The following is a 19,211-nucleotide window of genomic DNA, read 5'->3' on the forward strand; positions in this document are numbered from 1 at the left end:
TACTGCAGCTAGATCCAGTAAGACTGATACCTGTGCAGGATAGATAAGACATTTATTTCCAATCAAAACATTTTACAAACCTTTCGCAGAGGCAGCTAGCTTCCTGCACTAGCTAAAAGTAAATAAAATAAAATAAAATAAAATAAAGAGGACTCAGGGAAGGCATAAGAGCAAAACATTCAAAGATTTCTAGTTGTTCAGTGTTTGTAAAGAGCATGTTTCATCAACTTTTTTTTGAACTCTTTAGAAGAGCCCAATGAGTTCCTCTCTGTACAGGTATTTTCTTGGGCAAATAAAAAAAAAGGATATTAATAAATGAACAGTACGGCAAGAACCCATCCACGAAAGCTCCCCTGGCACTGTTTTACAGAATGAATGGGCATATCAGAAGCACAAAAATAACAGTGTGTGTCAGCCCTCTATACTATCCATGGAACCAGATGTGCCAGCCTCAGGCTTCATGTTCCTTATGGCATGCATGACATGAAAGCAAGTGAGCATCAAGCACCCATCATTACTGAAAACAGTGTATTTTAGTGATACTGGCATGACCAAAATGTAACTGCTGATCAATGCCAATTAGCTAGAATAACCCTGTTAGCGTTAGCTCAACTGTTCATTTATCTCTGCAATGCTAATTGTGTTTGAAGTTCTTTCTAACACTGACTCCTTTTGTACTGCAATGAAAGCCTGCAAAAACACTCATCAATTGAACAGCTGATATAGTGAACAATACCCTTCTTTTTTCTGTTTTGACCCTTTGGAATCCTCAATGTTATAAAAGTACCACTGGATATTAATTGTATCATATATAGACCAAGTTCATGCATTGTTTTAATCTATTTTACAAGAACTATCATGCTTCTCCATAACAAGGTATGTATCTTATCAAATACCAAGTCTTACTGATTGTTGTGAGTGTATGTTCCTCTAAGAAAACAAACAAGAAAACCCCAAACCTTTGCTTTGGTTCTTTATCAAGCATTAACTTAAATCACACCATGCATCCATCTGTTAAAATGAAAATATATTTTTTCTTCTTGCTTCTTAATTTGTACTAGAAGAGCATTTTGGCAAAAAATGCTTCACTGAATCCCCGAGTAATTGACAGCATGTTTTAAATTACTGGGCAGCTCTTGTTATAAGCTTTGGATAAACTTTATGACCAGACCAAAACGGACAATACGGAAAATCCAAGGGAGGTTTCATTAAATAAATTTATTTGTTAAAATAATTTAACTCCAAATACAACTGCTGAGTTTGCATTGAGTTCTATGTACAATTCTTGTTTTATTTGAAACATCAAGGTTTAAACAACTGACATTGTTACAAAACAAACTGTTGCCCCATTTTAAGTTGCCAGTTGTATTAGAGCTCAACAATTATCTGTGAAATACATTAATTCACCTCTGGGAAACTCCAAATCAACAGCGTTAAGCCTGGTTCCAGCACCCACTTCAGTCTTTCTTCAAACCCTGATCAAGAATTAACAGATGCACAACAATGCAGATAAAGCCTCCTGCAGTTGTCAAACGTTTGCTTTTGTCGCGGAGTTTCACGATTAAAGCCTAGCCAGTGCTTTGACAGTACACTGGCAAAAAAATAAAAATAAAATAAAAATAAAAAAAACCAAACATGCACAAACCCCCCCCCCAACCAAATGGCTGACATCTTTAGGCAACATTCTATACAGGAAAGCAAATACCAGTAGTTTTCCCACAGAAAAGTAATGGCAACTGTAGCACTGGGGTTAGGGAGAGGCTAGAACCAGAACAGAAGTCACCAAATTGTTTCGATGCTTTGAAGGGGGGGGGCGAAAAACAACAACAACAACAAAAGCAACTACGTGTAATACTTGAGATCTGATTCCCGTTTGTTTGTTTGGACCAGTTCTTGTGTGCATTTTTAAGGGAAAGAGGAAACAGTTGCTATCACTATCATCGCTTAAAAGAATAAAAGTTGCAACATTATATATATTAAAAAAAAACACAAACAAAACAACAAAAACACAATAGAACAGGAGAAATGCTGTCTTTGTAGAAAAGGACAAAGCTCTACAAGAACAGCCAAAGGAAAAAGCGGGTCTTTGGAACAAATCATAACATTTTAAGGCATGTTATAAAAAACTTTCCAATACTATAATTGGTAATCCGATCAGGGTACAAATTAAACAACGACCAATGACTCCCACGGGGTGGCCACAAAACCGCCGTGTGGCTCACTCAACTGCGCTTCTGCTACCCCTAGATTTTGGAAAAAATCTCTGTCAAGTGCAACTGTCATTGATTCAAGCTCCACTATCTTCACGTTAGTGGAAATACAAATAGTGCATAACTACTTCCTCGGAATTATACGAAAAACAACACTTACGCTTTTCCCCCCCGCAGTATTTATATGGTAGCAAACACAGCCTAAGTTTTTGAAGACGTAAAAGTGTACTGCAAAAGCAAGACTGGGAAATATTTTCACCAATATTTTCTGTAAGGAATTGTACTGTGCAATTTTTCCTATATTAAATCTGTTTTACAATATGAACTCCACATTAGGCTGTTCATATTGTACTTTATGCCATTTTGTGGTCAATTAACAATTTCCAAGGTAAGATTTTTAATACCTCTGCAAATACCGTTGCATAACGTGCACTTCCAATTAAGTATTTTTGATTTTTTTGAGCGCTTATACAGTGGATCTCACACTGACAAGCTATTTGGCAATTTGTGCTGCTCAATGTTTCCGTAATTTCCCAGTCTAGATATCTTAAAAACTGTCACCAAGCAAGACTTCAGCTGTTGAATTGATCTTGCTTAAGCATGGTGGCTGACACAACGGGCGGGGGGGAAGAGAACATTCATACCATCTAGTTTAGGCATAGAAGCTGTGGACCCAAACTAAAAGCCTACGTTTGCTATATAGTCAATGGAAAGAGGTAGGTGCCTCTAGGAGGGCGATTCGGAGCACCCAAAACGGGCATTCAGATGCCAGAAATAAATGGTGTGAATACCTCTCTAAGAGAAAGAGCAAAGCGCGGTAACAAAAGCTCCGTAAGGTAGACGGGGAAAAAGGGCTACATTAACTTTCGAGTAAGGCGTCATTTTTTGTGACATCTAATGCCCTTCCAGACGTTGGCTGTGGAAAGGTTTTGAAAGATTAAGGGCAGAGATGGCCAGTTCTCTTCCGTTAACATGATTTCCTTTGTTTACCATCCACCGAACTACAATTTAAAACGTTAAGAATATGTATGCAAATCTGCAAAGCGTGTTGCACTTCAGTTTCCTTTGTAGAAGATGAGAGCATTTTAGGCAGTTCTGCAGATGGAGGCAAAACTCTCGAACCTAACTCCAATTACAGCATTTCTAAGGGCCATATACACACACACGTACACACTCAACACACACGCACACCCCAGCACCCCTGTTTTCACTCATTGAAACACAAGGAACTACACTGTTACTGCACAAGATTGAAAAACTAATGAATGCATGGTGTTATTTAGACCACAGGCTCAGTGACTGTATTTTTATGGCCAATTTTACCTATAAAAGATCCAGCTCAAGACAATCTCTCCAGCATTTAAAATCTAAACATTGTGATTGAAAACTTTTCTATACTTTGATTGTAAGACTTCAGAATAGGTATTTCTGTGCCATTAGTCATGCAAATGATAAATACTTCACTGCTATGAAACTAGCAAGCCAGAGCTCGAGCATCCTTTCAAAATAAAACATTTGCTCCCACCATTTAACACTCCAATAATTGGGGAAACCTTTGAATAGTGTGTCAGGCAATTAAATAGCCATTTCCACGCTCACCTAAGGAATTATAACTGTAACTATTTCACCTCTGAACCAAATGATTTCACGTGGTTATCCAATTTGCGTTTTCAATATTAAAGCTACGAAATAGCAAACGTGATTTTCAAAGGTTAGTTAGGGATCACACCAGAGAACATAGCCCTTCAAGGCAAGAAAAACTGTTGTCTTCAACAAACTTAAAAATGCAGGATGTTCATACTGTCCCATGAGGTTTCTGCAGAAGGGAACATATGGATGCAACATGGCTTAATTTTCCTTACAAGATGGTACTAGTTAAACTATTAAAGTGTTCCTTGTTAGTAAGGCTCAGCAATTTTTTCATCACAGTTGCTTCCTCCTGGTTCAGTAAAGTGATAAATAAAGATGCTTCCTGCTTTGTAAACAGAGGGTTTGTTTGGCTTTTTGCAGACCAAAACCTGAAGCGATCCTCCATTTTTGAGCAGCAAAACGAAAGATTTAAAACATTCCAATGCCGTACTGTTTCTTCACCTGCCACTTCTTTTCGGATCTTGCCTCTCGTTTCACACACCGATGGCAATGTCTTCTATTTCAAGATGTGGGATAAAGCGCTGAAATAATAGCATCACTTTTGAAAAAAAATCCAAACTTATATAGATCTCTGGTAACCTCTTCCTCTAACACTGTCAGAAGTTCAGGTGAAATCAACACATTTGACTGAACAAACTTGGCCACAAGTGATAGCGCACATCTGAAGCACAGCAATTTGAAAGACTTGGCTCTCCTTTTGCGCTTATGCTAGACGTGAATGGTCTTCAGTGACAATTTTCTCCACTGCTTCTGTTTCCCATTTCCAAAGGGTTTCTAACTTCTTCGGAAACGGTTGCTGTTGTTGCCGTGTGCCGTGACAACACGTGTACGCTCAACTGGAATGACCCTGTAGATCAACTGGCTAGGCCATAAAATTGCAGGTGCTCAAAGGGAAAAACGGGTGAGATGTGGTCATTTAACCCAATTATATATCCAGAGTCAGTGATTGACTTTCAATGCTCAGCTCTGAGTTAATGATGCTACTTCACTACAGATGTATTTCAAGTGACCCACAAACCAGGAAGTGAAGTAGACAGTTTTACCACCTTACAAAATTTCTGCAAATTAAGTCCAGGTTAGGTCATTTTTAATGCTATTGTATATTACATGCAGAACAGCATGGATCATCTTTGTCTGGCTGTGCTGCATAGTTCATTTGTCTAACAATTTCCGCAAAGAGCTCATCCACCATTGTTTTACTTTTAGCAGAGGTCTCCATGAAAGGGCAGCCCCATTCTTCGGCTAAGGCTCTGCCTTCATTCGACGACACTTCTCTCTCGCTTTCCAGGTCCACTTTATTACCAACCAGAATTACTGGCACTTTCTCATACCTGCAGTTAAAAAAACACAACCAAACAAAAAGAAAGCAGCAATCATTATATTTCAAAAGAAACAACACTCAAAAATGTAAACATCTATTTACAACCAGTGCAGACCCAACAAGAAAGATGTTTGGACAATATGAACGTTCTACATTGGAAAAAAAGTGCTTTACATGTTTTGCATCCTAGCCATTTGTTGCACATCTCTTTCCCCCCCAAACTTTTTTCTTAAAATTCAAGGGAATAATTCCTCTTCTGAATGTTCTTTGTCACCAGGAAACCTGCCCATTATTACCTTTACTATGTTGTTAATCTCAGGGCGCAAGAACAGGACTGTGGTACTACCCTCTCTCCAACATTACATCTTCCTTCTCCCTGAACAGGTTTCACATTTTATTTCTTGCTCTTGATAAGGAAGATGCATCACTCCCCCTTTCAAAGGTACATCTACCTTCAGTTAATATACACAGAACTCTCACGTGAACAATAAATGGGAGAGCACCAAAGTGCCAGTAAATTCATTTGAAATTCCAGGCAGCCCACTACAAGTTCTGTCTACACACAGAAGTATTATATAAAAACATGCATTAGCTAACACAGAAGATATAGCTTTTCCTTGCAGCATTCACATCATTATATGAGTTACACAAGCTGAAAAGAAAATTAAGTACCAGGTAATAGTATCACAGTTCTGCTTCATCACCAACTTGGACAACACAACAGATCATATAAGCTCTGCAGGAATTTATTATTTTGAATCTCTTTGTGAAGGGATCCTTGCCATTTTTATTATTATTATTATTTTAATTAAAATGCCTGTCTTGTCCCCCCCCCCCCCCCCATCCTCACATGCATAAAACCCTTCTTTAAACATGGATCTAAGCAAGTGTTTAGTCAAGTTTTAAATTTACATATTTGACATAACAGAGAAGAAAACACTGGGCCTGTTTCCAAAATGCTTTTACACTGGTTTTCTCATAAAAGCAATGAGGACTAAGAGAAAAACCAATTATGGTTTTTAACACTTAAACTAAACTAAGACCCAGGAGAAACAAGATGGTTGGTTCCCTCCTATTTTAAACCTGATTTTCTACTTTGCATTAGCTGTTTCGAGTCAAATGATCTGAGCAAGACATTCATTGCTAACATGTGCAGCAGTTTAAGATGTTACTGTCCTAAAGCCACCTATAACAACTTACTTATCCCTCCCTTCTTTCTGCCTCCCAGGCAGGGCAGCAGAGCGGAGTTGGTGCATGTGCCTCCACAACTTGGTGTGACCCAGCAATGGTGATGAAATTGGGCTGGCAAGACTCTGCACAGAAACAGGGAATCTATATGTTCCTGTCAACTTGATCTCCGAGTCAAAGGAGAAAAGTACAGGAACTTCTCACACCACCTCAGTATCTAAAATTGGTCGAACTACGTCATAAGATGCACGTGAAATTCTAACCTTTGTAATGTCTCTTCGCTGAGAACATCACTTAATCCAGAGCCTAAGGCTGTGGTCAATAATTGTAGAGGACTCCCCTCACTTTTTCACCATTTATCCTATCCTCGGTTTACGACCTGAGCAGCCGCAATCCATTTCTTACTCTCTAGATGCACAGTATTTAGCACAATGATACCTTTGGAACTCTTACAAGAGCTAAGCTGCCATTAATTAAATACCAAAATACACACAAGCATCTTGAAATCTGTCCTCCTGCGTTTCAGCACATGATGGCATAGTCTTTAATTACATAAGATGGATGGTGTTGAACAGATAATACAGCAATTCAGTGCTTTTTTTTTTTTTTAAATCTTTACTATCTACGTGCATATGTCTTATTTTATTTGCTGTACAGCATTAAAAACCTTTAATGGAAGTGGAAACAGCTGCACCGTCACTGTATGTCTTGAACATCTGAGGGCCCCAAATGCGAATCTTTTTCTTCCAGCTTCTATAGATATTCTCTTTCTTCTCAATTTTACAAGTGGGAAAAACCTGAGAAATTCGGAGTAGTCGCTTGAGAAGCATTCAGCAAAGAAGTAGCTGAGCCAGAATTAAAACACAGGATCTCTTGTTCTGTAAGATCACTTCAATTTGTTGAGAAACACAGAGGGGAAAAAAAGCCCACCCACTTGTTGCAGATTTACAGATAGTTCAAATAAAACATTTTAGTGCTTAGAATGGTTTGAGAACCCTAGAAAAGCTGGGCAACTAAATATCCGAGGATCTGTTTTCTACGAGTGCTTAGCATCTGGGAAATAGAGGGACAGAAATACTGAAGCTTCATACTAGAGGACAAAAAGAGGAATTGATGAGCTGAAGAGATAGATAGAAAAAGTTTAACTGTATTTATCTGCACAGGACTAAGAACTATTACATGGAACAGATTGAATCACCTTTCTGTATTGCTTTTTCCTGCCTTTAGGGCTTATGTTTGCCCTATTCACTACCTACCTTCACCATGTAAAATGAGACGAGAATCCTACAGTCAATAGCCTTATTTACCTCATAATCTGGATTCATCCAGTGACTTTATAACACTGATTTGTATAAAAAATGTTTCTGCAAAACCCTCATGTTATTTTACTCAAATACTTCCTCAGAGGGCAAAAATAAGGTCGCTCTTGCAAAACACACATCTTTATTACCTCACCTTTGAGCAGTCAAATTTACAGAGCAAGTACTTTATATAAAAGTATACATATATTTTAAAAGATACATTGAATGTATTAATTCTGATTATAGTCTGGTTTTGTACATATATATACACAATGTATAGATATATTCTGTATGAAAAAAGTCTTAATCTGTCTTTCTACACACAAAAGTTGTTATCCATCATCTAGAATAATGCAAACTGGAATATCACAAATAATGGGAAAACAGTCTGTGGACACCAAGCAGAAGACTGGCTTCATTCAGTATGGGCTTATTAGCTCCAGTTCAGTATTATTCAGTATCACAGAGATGTCTGTGCCTTATATTGTCTGAACATCAAGATGACGATGGACCGACCGACTGCGAGCTGGGCCGTGCCACGCCTGACCTAGCAGGCCTCTGCAGAAGCTACGTGGCTCCATGTCAGCCCCTGCTATCTTCAAAGGCCCTCCTAATGGTCTTTGCAGCGTACTTCCCAGCTTTTGGGTTCTGGTAACACACCGCAGAAAACCTAGAAGTCCTGAAGCTGGCTCTTGACTAAATGGCTCTACGAGATCTGAGGTTCAAGATGGCTCTCCACTTTCGTCTCCTGGAGCTGCCAGGATTTCCTGCCTCACTCAGCACCTGGGCAGATCTGTTTCTGCTGAGCATGGAGGAGCTCCCTGCTTCCGCTCCCTCCTTGCAGTGGCAGCTGATCCCACAGGAGGCTACTTTTACCTGTTCTCAGAGGTCTCACTCACACGGCTTCAGCCTGCCCCAGGTTTCGGCACGCTACTGAGGTGGTGGGCAACAGCATGGGCCCGCCACGAGAAAGGGTGATTTGTCAGATGCGGCAGAACTATGGGATTTTAATGAAATTTGAAGGGAAGAAGAACATCTATTCCCCCACAGGCTTTTCACCCTGCGGATTTCAGTGACCCAATAGGAAGCACCTTCTTTATCAAAGGAAAAAAATAAAATAAAGAGCTGTTATTAGGTTAACTGGCACCCGAGCAGCAATGCAGAACATTCCCATATAACCACAAAAAAATCAAACCTAGGATTTCACAAATCCTTCCAAAAGCTTCAAGCTGGATCTAACCCACTCACAAACACACTCCTAAAACAGACAGCGTGCTCTATATTCCATCAAATTCTGCCTCAGCTTTCAGCAAGTTCTGCCTCAGCATATACCTATCAAATTGTGTATCAGCAGAGCAAACGAGGCTGAAACCCATCACCTATACTTGAGCCCAGAAAAAAAAAAAAACCCACACACACAAAACCACCACCACCAAATTGCTGTTGCTGCCATCCCAGGATGCGTGAGAGGGCAGCTATCCACCACGGGAGCTGTGCAGAGGTCTTGCCTTTCGGCATGGCCTGCTTCCCCCTGCCTGTCCCCGTCGCGGTGGAGAAACGGCACGTTCCTGCCCCTCGTTCCTGGAGCAGAAAAATCCAATTTTCTCAGCACTGCTGAAAAGCTCCGAGCAGCACTGATCTTTCCTAATGAAAAGGATGAGGGCCACCTGAAAATAAGAACTGCTGTCAGTTTCCTCTGTATCAGTGCGGTGAAGTATGTATTCTAGGGCAAACATCACAGCAGAGCTTGAAAGAAATATACTCCAGTGTAGCACAGGAAGACCTGACTTTTCAAGACCTCAGGAAGAAATTTTTGCAAGACCAATTACACGTGTTTGCAGAACGTGTTTAAAGAACAAGGTACTTCACCCTGCTGAAATGATCTCACCGTCTTAGGCTCCAATCTGATGGGTACAGAGCAGTGACAGATCCCGAAGATATAAACCCGACTGAGATCACTTACAGCCCCGTGAAGGACACCGGTGCAGAGTCAAATACCATCATATCTAGAATGTCACTCTAGCAAGATTCAGTCCTTGCTCCTTAAAAGATAACCAATATGTACTTACCAGTCTCAGATAACTTTATCCAATGCTAAAAGACTACCCTGATATCCATCTTTACAAGCTTCTGGGACCAGCAGGCCATAGTAAATCCCCCCAGTTTTCCTGAGGATGGACACCATAGCCACACAAAATCAGTAAATACATAGACTTTAAATGTTTAATGCAGCTCAGCTATGCACCGCTGACCACACAGCGATAAACAGTTTCTACATTTTATCTTACCTCACATGGCATGTCCACCCGCATTTCTGTTTAGATTAATATGTATACTTTGAGTAACAGCTTAATTAACTTGTTAAACATTTAGAAAGTCTCTAGATGAATGGTATGTAAATGACCTGCATAGATTTCTACCTCACATTTTTTCTAACCTCCAGTCTTATTCAGAGAGAAAAATGTGGGCAGTACAAACATCACACCTGAATTTCTTTTACATTTACGAGGTACTTTTCACATTTCTGGTTGAAGCTGTCACTGGAGAAAGATGAAAAAGATGACATGAAGCGAAAATAGAATAAAATGAAGAAGAATAAATAAAATGAAGAACAAAAAATTAAGAATTTAAAAATACACCACGACACTGATAAACAGATCTGACTCCCTTAAACCGTACTAGAGATTGCCCAGTATCCCTAGAGCAGGAAAATAAATAAGTAGTGCACTGGAACAGAACAGGAGAAGACAAAAAGCGCAAAGGGGTTCCTGCTTTTTAATTCACGTTCAGGAAATGCTGCATCTTTTCTAGGATTTTTGCCTGAGCTCCATAAGAGAGCTGAACACGTTGAACCAAAATGCAGAAGCTTCCTGTATAATAAAAACAAAAAAAAAAAAAGATATAGAATCATAGAATCATAGAAAAAAGGGACCCTTAAGATCATCAAGTCCAACTCTTGACAACAGGTCTACTAGACCATGTTTGCACAGTCCAATCTCTTCTTAAATTCAGACAGGCTCGGTGCAGTGACCTATATGTTCTTAAAGACTATTTTTACGACTACCTTAATTCCTGTTGAAGTTTATGGAAAGATGTATAGATTTCTAGCTTTACGTGTCAAATACCGTGACTGCTGAAATGTGAAGATACCTATCCATGATAACTTTTCCTAATCATCAAAGGAGTCTTAGGTTTGAAACCACCTTTATCTTCTTCTTTTGCACCACATTTTATTCCCTCCTCCTTTTCTGAGGGTGTTTCTGGCACTTTTCATAGTATTTCAAAAAGGAAAGCCTGTAAAGTGGTAAAGATACTAGGGGAAATGATGATACAAATATTATCAGAAGGTCAGGAAAATAAGCATTCTTCACTTTAGACTTACAAAAAAAATATGATAACAATCTTGCCAAAAGACACAGTAAAATAGTTTAGGGAAATATGAAATAAAGTACCAAAAATAGCAGTTAAATCCATTAGATTGTTTACAAATTCATATGCATCTATTACTAAACATTATTTTGTAATGCACGTACAAACTTTGATTGCCTGCAGTAAAGTCTGTCTTAACTTGAAGTTTCCTCAGCTAGGGAAAGAATTTATTCTGAGTTTAACTATCAAGACTGTTTCTAGCCCTTTCACACAGTTTCTTGGATATTTAATGTAAAATCTTCAATAGTTACAAATCACTTCAGCTGCAGAGAATAAGAAAAGAGACAGACTGTTCTCCAGTCTGGTGCTGAGCCTCTCAGACATGAGGACAAGAGGAAGCAAAGCTATGGAATCATCAAGTGCAAACTTGGAAGCTGAAATGAGTACTTAAAGCTTCCAATTCTTGAACCAAAGCAACGGGAGAAAAAGAGATAGCTATTCTACATTTTTATTATGTGTATATATATACACACTTCTAAAACATTACTACCTTATCTTAAGAAATTTAGGTAGAAAGGACGTTTCACTTTTTCCAGATCCCAATTCCTTACATTTTGGTAGTTTAAAAAAAAAATTAACATTATGGGTTAAATCAACAGCACATGCCCTGTCTGTAGAGCTCTATCTTTTCCCTGTGGAATTCTACAAATACACACCAATGAAGATGTGCCTGTATCTGTATACATAGATCAAATGTGTCAAGAGAATTATATATATATATATATGAATCTAAAAATAAGTAGGTTTTTGCAAAGTGTGAACTTTCCACATTTTGCTCTGTGCAACATGAAAATTATTGCAGCTTCTCAGGTAAATCCATACCTAACAGCTGTAAAACCCACACCACCATGATACAAACGAGTCATTCCAGTTTGCCGATTAATTGCATTTAATATGCAGTTTGGTAAGCTATATTGTGTAAGGATTTAATTAGTTAAGCAACAACTCCCAACTAAAAAAAAAAAGTCTTAAAATCATTTTTTATAAATGAGTAGATGTTAAAGAGCTTATTGGAAGTCCCACTGCAATTAGGTGCCTGAGTCATGAATTATTTTGCTATACAGAACAGCGTATGGCCTAATTGCGGGACTAGGGATCTAACATTTCATTCTAGGCTTTGACACGTACTCCCTATATAGCCTTCGGGAAACGAACTCTTCAGATGGGTAGACCTGAGGATAACTGTATACAGTCCGGTTAATTGTACTTACTCATAGGGCATCAAATTAAGTAATAATTGTACAATATGACTTGAAGAATAATATTAGTATAATAAATAGCCACCACACCACATTGCTCTTGAGAAGACTTCAGAAACCATCCTTGCTCTTGTACATGAAACCTGCTGGAAATAATCTCCTCAACTTAAATAAATACTTTAAAGGCCAATTCAGTTCACTGGTTGTTATAGTCCACTTACACTTTCCAGTTTGGTTTCAAGGTCTAACTGAAGTCTCAACCAATCCTAGTTTCACTGAAATTGTCCGACAGGCTCACCTTTGGTACTGTGCCTAGGTAGTATTAGAGGAAATAGCTGTCTTCCATCCAAAAGCCCAAGAAACAACAAAAAACCGATCGTAATGAAGCCCTATATACATACACATACATGTATACATGCACACATACGTATACACATACATACACACAAATTCACATATGTATTCACACACACACAAATATATTTGCTTCCCAACTGTTCCTACAAGCGCTTTTTAATTTAACATGTTATTTCTTGGTAGGTTACAGCTGAGAGCTTGCTAGGGACACAAATGGTGGATGATGATATCCTTTGCATGTACTCAAACACTGTCAAATAAACCTGCATTCCTTTGCTACAACACATGATGTGTGTCATCTATGTATGATGAATTTCCAGGCTATTTCCAGTCACGTCAGAGAAAAATTCTTATTTACAAAAGATTTTCCACATCTAAGATCTCATGTGGGAACAGTACAGTGACAAGCTCCTTCCAGATGGTCAGCCTGCTTCTACAGGTCACTGCAGATAAAGCCTCTGCCGGCAGCTGCATCACCTGCTTACACAGTAGAACAGCAAGAACACCTGAAAATTCAATGGTCTGCCAACATGCCCCATGTGAGAAGAGATTACCATTCATTTAAAAATACCAAACCAGTCCTAAAGAAAAATTACTGATCATCAAGTTCCTCGGGAGACCTTCTTCTCAGCAAGTTCACAGAAGCCCATGCATGTTTAAACTGCATCCAATGGCATTACCAGTTCCCCTCGAAGAAAGGCTCTGGCATGGGAAGAGGCAGACAATCAGCCCTTTTTGCACTGGGGATGACAACAGGGAGCCTATGACCCAAGTAACACCAGGTCTTACCCTTTCAGGCACTCGATAGCCTTTGCAAACAAAAGGTAAGCCTTCACCTTAAAGAGCATACCTTTTCCTAAGGTATCTATCATTCCAATTCGTATCTAATGCTGAAATCAATTATCAGCACTGAAAAGACTCTAAGTGATATATAACATCTACCTGCTTAGCAGCAGGCTTGCTGTGAACACACTCATACAGTATTTCAGTCCCTGCATTCCCTCTCTACACCACTCAAAGGTCTCATCTGAGAGCAGCAATAACCACAAGCATAAATGGCAAGGCAAGTGTCTTTACCTGACCTTTTTCTTCGTGACTAGTTCTCTTGTTTCTAGTATGATACTTCCAAAGCAGCAGGAAAAATCAGAATGTCCTACAAACCTGAGATTCTCACAGGTGCATCACTTTCACTTAGTTTCTGCCTCATACTCTGTTTGTGTTGAAAGAAGTCTAGTTATCACAAAGGCTATGAACAGATAAGGCACAGTAGGGTTGCTTAAGTACAAAGCTCTTACTCAAAAATTGCAGATACTCTAAATCTAACCACCTAGGTTAAAATAAATAAATAAATGCTGCTACTACTTGTAGCAATGGCTCAACATCTTGAAAATTAGGCTGCACGTTGAAGTATTTGAACTTTGTATCCATAATTGAAAATTACTCTTAATGACTGTATTAGTTTTCTGACCTTAAATATTTTTAAGCCATATGCCATGGTAATATAGTAACATTTATCGCAATGGGCATGACTGGATGTGTCAAGGGTTTTGGTACGTACCAGATGTACAACACACAGAAGATACTACAGTTAAAAAGAACAGAAAATCCTAGAGACTACCATCAATATTTGATTTCTATTTTAAAGTCTTCCAGACATAACCACTTCGAATTAAATTTTCTGCAAAGTGTCAGAGGATAAAACACATTAAGTGAGAGGAGCGCCAACACACAACCTGGGTTCAGTACCATACCCTGCTAAAGACTTCCTGAGTGATTTCTCACAAGTCCTTCAAATTCTGTATCTCTATTCTCCACCTGGAAAAACTGCCATCAACCTTCACCTCAGAATGCCTAAGGCACGTAACCACCATTGAGGCCTTCCATCCTCATTCACCTGAGGATCCCGAAGGATGTGCTGGCACTTTTGCTCTCTGTCCAAGAGAAGAACATCCTGCACCCCAGCTGTTCTCAGCAACCTGCTACGTAACTGCACAAACCTTCGGTTTTTCTTTACAAGCATTCAGAACGTGTACATTAAGATAGATTCAGCGCCGACGTCAAGCTTGCCAGCAGAGATAGTACAGCCTTTAGATTAGGTGTGCCTCAGAGCAGGAGCAAAGAACAAACACCAGAGAGAAAAGCCAGAGTTGCTACCTCACTTCAGCTGCGCAGGCTGGAGCAAACAGCAGAGCTCACGGTATCTTAAAACACTGACACTGAAGGACTTGTCCTCCTCACGTCTCCATACAAAACTTGCACGAGGTCAAGAAGCCTGCCTACTCCGACAATGTGGGACTGAATACAACCCTTTGCAAAGGCAATAAAAAAATGCATATAGGCCTCTTGAACATCATACAGCAAATTTGCAAAGCCTAATTTTTTCACACTTCTAATTTATGAGATCGCTGTGTTCATAAAACGTAAGTGACCCTAGCAGGTGCTACCATTTATCTAGCAATACATACTTTGTCACAAGAAGCTTCTCTCAGAACCGTGCCTTTTGAAATGCAAACTTTCTGATGGATTACTGTAATATTATAAAAGGTACTCTAAACTCACCGCACAAAGAAGCACTGCCAACGAGGGGGAAGGAAAGTTGCCACATAGATTTGTACCAATTCAAATATAGCAAAGGGTATGCCTGTAGCTGGGTTAAAGAAAAATCCGAGATCAAAATTTTCTTAGTATTCCACCTGGAAAAGCTGAAGCAACATCTAGCCCTTTCGTAAGGCACAGAACCTAGCAAGAAATGTATGTGAACAATGGTAGGTCTACTTTCCTATCGATTTGGTCAATGCTGTATCTAAAGCTCCAGTTTTTCCTTCTGTCTAGTACTCTTTCCCTCAACCACTCTCCAGTCCATAATTAGATTTGAGCAGATGTCAGAGCGTCTTCCACAACCTGAACACCAACATGATCTCTTTCCCACCTACAACTCAGCAAGAACTTAAATCTCTAGATCTCTAATTCTCTCCAGTCTTAGAACCGCAGCATCACTGGGGAGGGAGGTCTCTGATCCAACTCCCTGATCAGAGGAAGGTCAGCTAGGAGACCTCGACCAGCTCATGCACCTGAAAACCTCCAACGATAGACCTTCCACAGCCTTGTTGGGAACTTGTCCCAGTATTGAATTTATTTGGACTTAGCTGCAGAATTAAAAATTTACTGGCTGGTAATGGAGGAAGATGAGACAAGCAGACAACTGAGTTGCATAAAGCTGGCTTCAACAGAGAACGGGCTGAGAAACAGATGCCAAAGCTATACAAATATGTTTAACTACTAATTTATGTAGAGGAATTGACAACCATACCTACGTAACTCAAGGTAGGCATGTATCTTATCATTGTGAAGGCAAAGTGACTTAACAAGATTTTCCAAAATTAACTAGAGCTCCCTGCATAAGCTAATGGTGACTTCAACCTCTTTATCCATGTTAAATCTATAGAAAGGGGAACTTACTAGTGAATACATAAAGTAAAAACTTTGGCTAGCATATTTAAATATATAAGCCCTTTAAAAGGGTCAAAAGACCACAGTCCCGTAAGGCCTTAATTCACTCTTCAAAGTGAAAACGCTCTTATATTCCTTTAACCAACTCATAATCACTGATAAGAATCCAACTACAAAACTTATTTAAATAACTATTCTAATAGGATTTTCCCTAGCTCATTAAAATTACACTTTTACAGTCTTTAAGAACAGGCCTAACAATTAATTCAAAACCCTCTTAGTAGCATCACCTGCTTCTGAAGGATTAGAACCTAGGAACCATCACGTTGTTCAGTCCAACGAGAACCACGCAGCTTCTTCTCGACATCAAGCTAAGAGCCTTCTTACTCCAGTAAATCAGGGCTGCTGCTTTTTACCTCTGCCCAAACATATTCCTTTAGAAACAGCTGCAGGCCTGGATCACAAAACTCACAGACAGCACAGAACAGCCCAGGTTGGAAGGGACGATCACCAAACGATCACCAAGTCTGATCTCGAATACCTATGTCCCTGGGTAGGCTTAAACTCACCTCTGACAATTTGATTGCCACTATCTCCACGGCCTGTACGATCAAGCACTGCACATGGCTATAAACTGTATATCCACAGTGCCTTTTACTTATTTACTTTTAAAGAATTTGACCTTCTGCGATGAACTTAGCTTCAAGTCACCTAAAGCTTCAGAAAAAAAAAATAAAAGTAACCGGATTAAGCAGCAAACAACCTGGCATAAATTTCTGTTCTCCCATCAGTCCCCACGTAGAAGCTCAGGCAGATGGATACCAGAGTGTGTGTGACGTGGCACAGCCTGAAGAGAATTTGAGAGCCTAGCACGAAGCAGAGGCTTCCTTGTTACCCTAGTAACCAAAGAATAATACAGCTTAATGTCCTTCAAGCTAATAAAAATACCCTACACTGCTTCTAAGAAAACTTTGCAAAAGTGCTCTGCTGAGACAGATTTTCCTCACAACTGTACTATTATATTACAACTCTGGGTATTATTTGTAAGCTGGGCTATTTTACAGAAACTCTGAGCAAGTGGCAACACAAGAATACCAAACCCAGAGAAGAGACAGAAGTCTGACTTCTATCATTTCATCTTTTACTTCAGAAGCAGTATTATGATTTCATATCCTTTTGATTATAGTCAAGGCCCCTTTTACCAATGTAAAATTTGTCTTCAACAAAAGAAGCCCAAGAACTTTTGGGTTACAGGTCCAACTGCTTCATTAGCAGGTGCTCTGGAAGCCTCTTCACTCCTGCTGAGTTTCTACCAGAAACTCTCACTTCTGACTTGAGAAAGAAAACCATCCTGCCACGACCACAGAAAGTTGGTGGCCCTCATCTTAAAGAAAAACTTATTTAATTACCATAAGCTTGGTTTAAATAATTTGAATGTTCAGTCGGACTGCTTTGGATGAACAGAGCACCAGGAATGTTTCTTCTCCACAGTTTTCAGAAGTGGCCTCTATGTTTAACAATTCAACTACTTAACTCCACAAATAAAGAGAGCACATCAGCCAGTTAAGTGAAACTGTTTTCATATCTAAAGATCAATAATATACAAATAAAGACCTTTCAAAAATCTTGTGGGTTTTTTTTTGGTTTCGTTTTTTAAAAGTGCTTTGGTTCACCACCAAGTAGTGCCTCCCAGCATACTACCGCTATGCTGAGAATAGCGAGTATGATTTACTAATGACCCCTCTTCTATGTTGAGCATAAACTTCTGAAATAAACTTCTTCGGAACTTATTCTTCCTACATAAAGACAAGTACGCATTACAGAAAAATACCTCACAAACTATTTTATTCTAAATCAGCATCCTGAATACGTTGGAAGACCTGAAACAAAAAGTTCAACCATTCTAGCATCCAGAACTTTCCTAGGAAGAAATTAATGTCTATAAAATGACACCAGATATAAGGTATCGGGTACATAAAATCATAAAATGTAAATATTTTCTTCCTTATGTATATCTCAAATCCAATATTTGCGTAAGTATTAAAAACATCAGCCAGAATGAGGAACTTGGGTATACTCAACATCCCAGATGTTGAGCTATTTACGTTTCAATTCATGTACAAACGTTAATTTATGTGGGTCTGGCCAAGGTTATAAAAGAATAAAAGCCACCTTTTCCCAGACAAGTTTTACTAAAACGATGGACAGGTGTTTTATCGTCTATGAAGACAGCCCATGGTGTCTTCCCCAGGAGGGTCAGAGCCCAGGGCTGCATGGCCAGTTTGTGGGCTGACGGATGCTGCCATTGAACAGGAGGTAGCAACAGGAGGTAGCTTGGCTGGCAAAAAGGATGTGCTTCACTAGCTCGTGGTGAGAAGAACTCATGCCTCTGCGTGAGAGGGGAAGGAAAAGAAAGGAAAAGACTTTTCAGCAAAAGATCATATTGTTCAGACTGAGAGAATTTTTTTCAGAGGGAGGAACAAGAAGCCAGGCCAACCTCAACCATTTAAGATGTTGCGAATTCCCACATGGACACCAATCTTAGTATTGCTTAAATTAGTGAGGAAAACGGTTACATTTATCTGAAGTGGGATCAAACAATGTGGCTTTATTTCAGAACGTAATTTAGTCATGAAATTTTCATCCAGGAAGGATGGCAGTTTGTATACTGAACACTCAAAAGAAGCAGTCAAAACGGTAAGAAGCCATTCGAGAAAAGTTGGATTTCTTTTAAGAAAGAGTCTATATTTAAAGGAATCACACACCCAGTGTCCATAACACCTTCTTTGTTGAATCACTAATTGGTAACCAGAATTTCCTGAAAATAGTCCACTAATTATTTTTTCCACATTAAGTCGTCCTATGCAGAAAGGCCATTTCAATTAATATGAAGGTGTGCGTGGGGGTGTGAAGCCCAGGCTGTTCCCAGTCCTTTTAATCTAACCGCGTTTCTTGCTGACAGACGAAGTCTTTCAAAGGAAGGTGTTTTGATCATCTCTGGGAGAAGAATGTAGACTTCAATTACCGGCCCAATTATCCCAGCTAGGAAGGCAATACAATTGCTTAATTTTAGAATAATAAGTGACTTTCAAGGTGAGCCTTTTCA

The 19,211-nt window shown here is 39.3% G+C and overlaps 1 protein-coding gene across 2 annotated transcripts in view; it reads right to left on the reverse strand.

The window, feature by feature from the left end:
* Positions 1 to 1,203: 1,203 nt before the first annotated feature.
* RAP2A (RAP2A, member of RAS oncogene family) overlaps positions 1,204 to 19,211 on the reverse strand; it is a 31,746-nt gene continuing 13,738 nt past the window's right edge. For both annotated transcript variants that reach the window (XM_066986731.1, XM_013174405.3), the window contains one exon: positions 1,204 to 5,191. In XM_066986731.1, coding sequence (XP_066842832.1) covers positions 4,954 to 5,191 — 238 coding nt within the window. In that variant the 3' untranslated portion in view covers positions 1,204 to 4,953. The remainder of the gene's footprint in view (positions 5,192 to 19,211) is intronic.

The sequence above is a fragment of the Anser cygnoides genome, chromosome 1 (assembly GCF_040182565.1).
Source record: "Anser cygnoides isolate HZ-2024a breed goose chromosome 1, Taihu_goose_T2T_genome, whole genome shotgun sequence".
NCBI classification, from domain to species: Eukaryota; Metazoa; Chordata; class Aves; order Anseriformes; family Anatidae; genus Anser; species Anser cygnoides.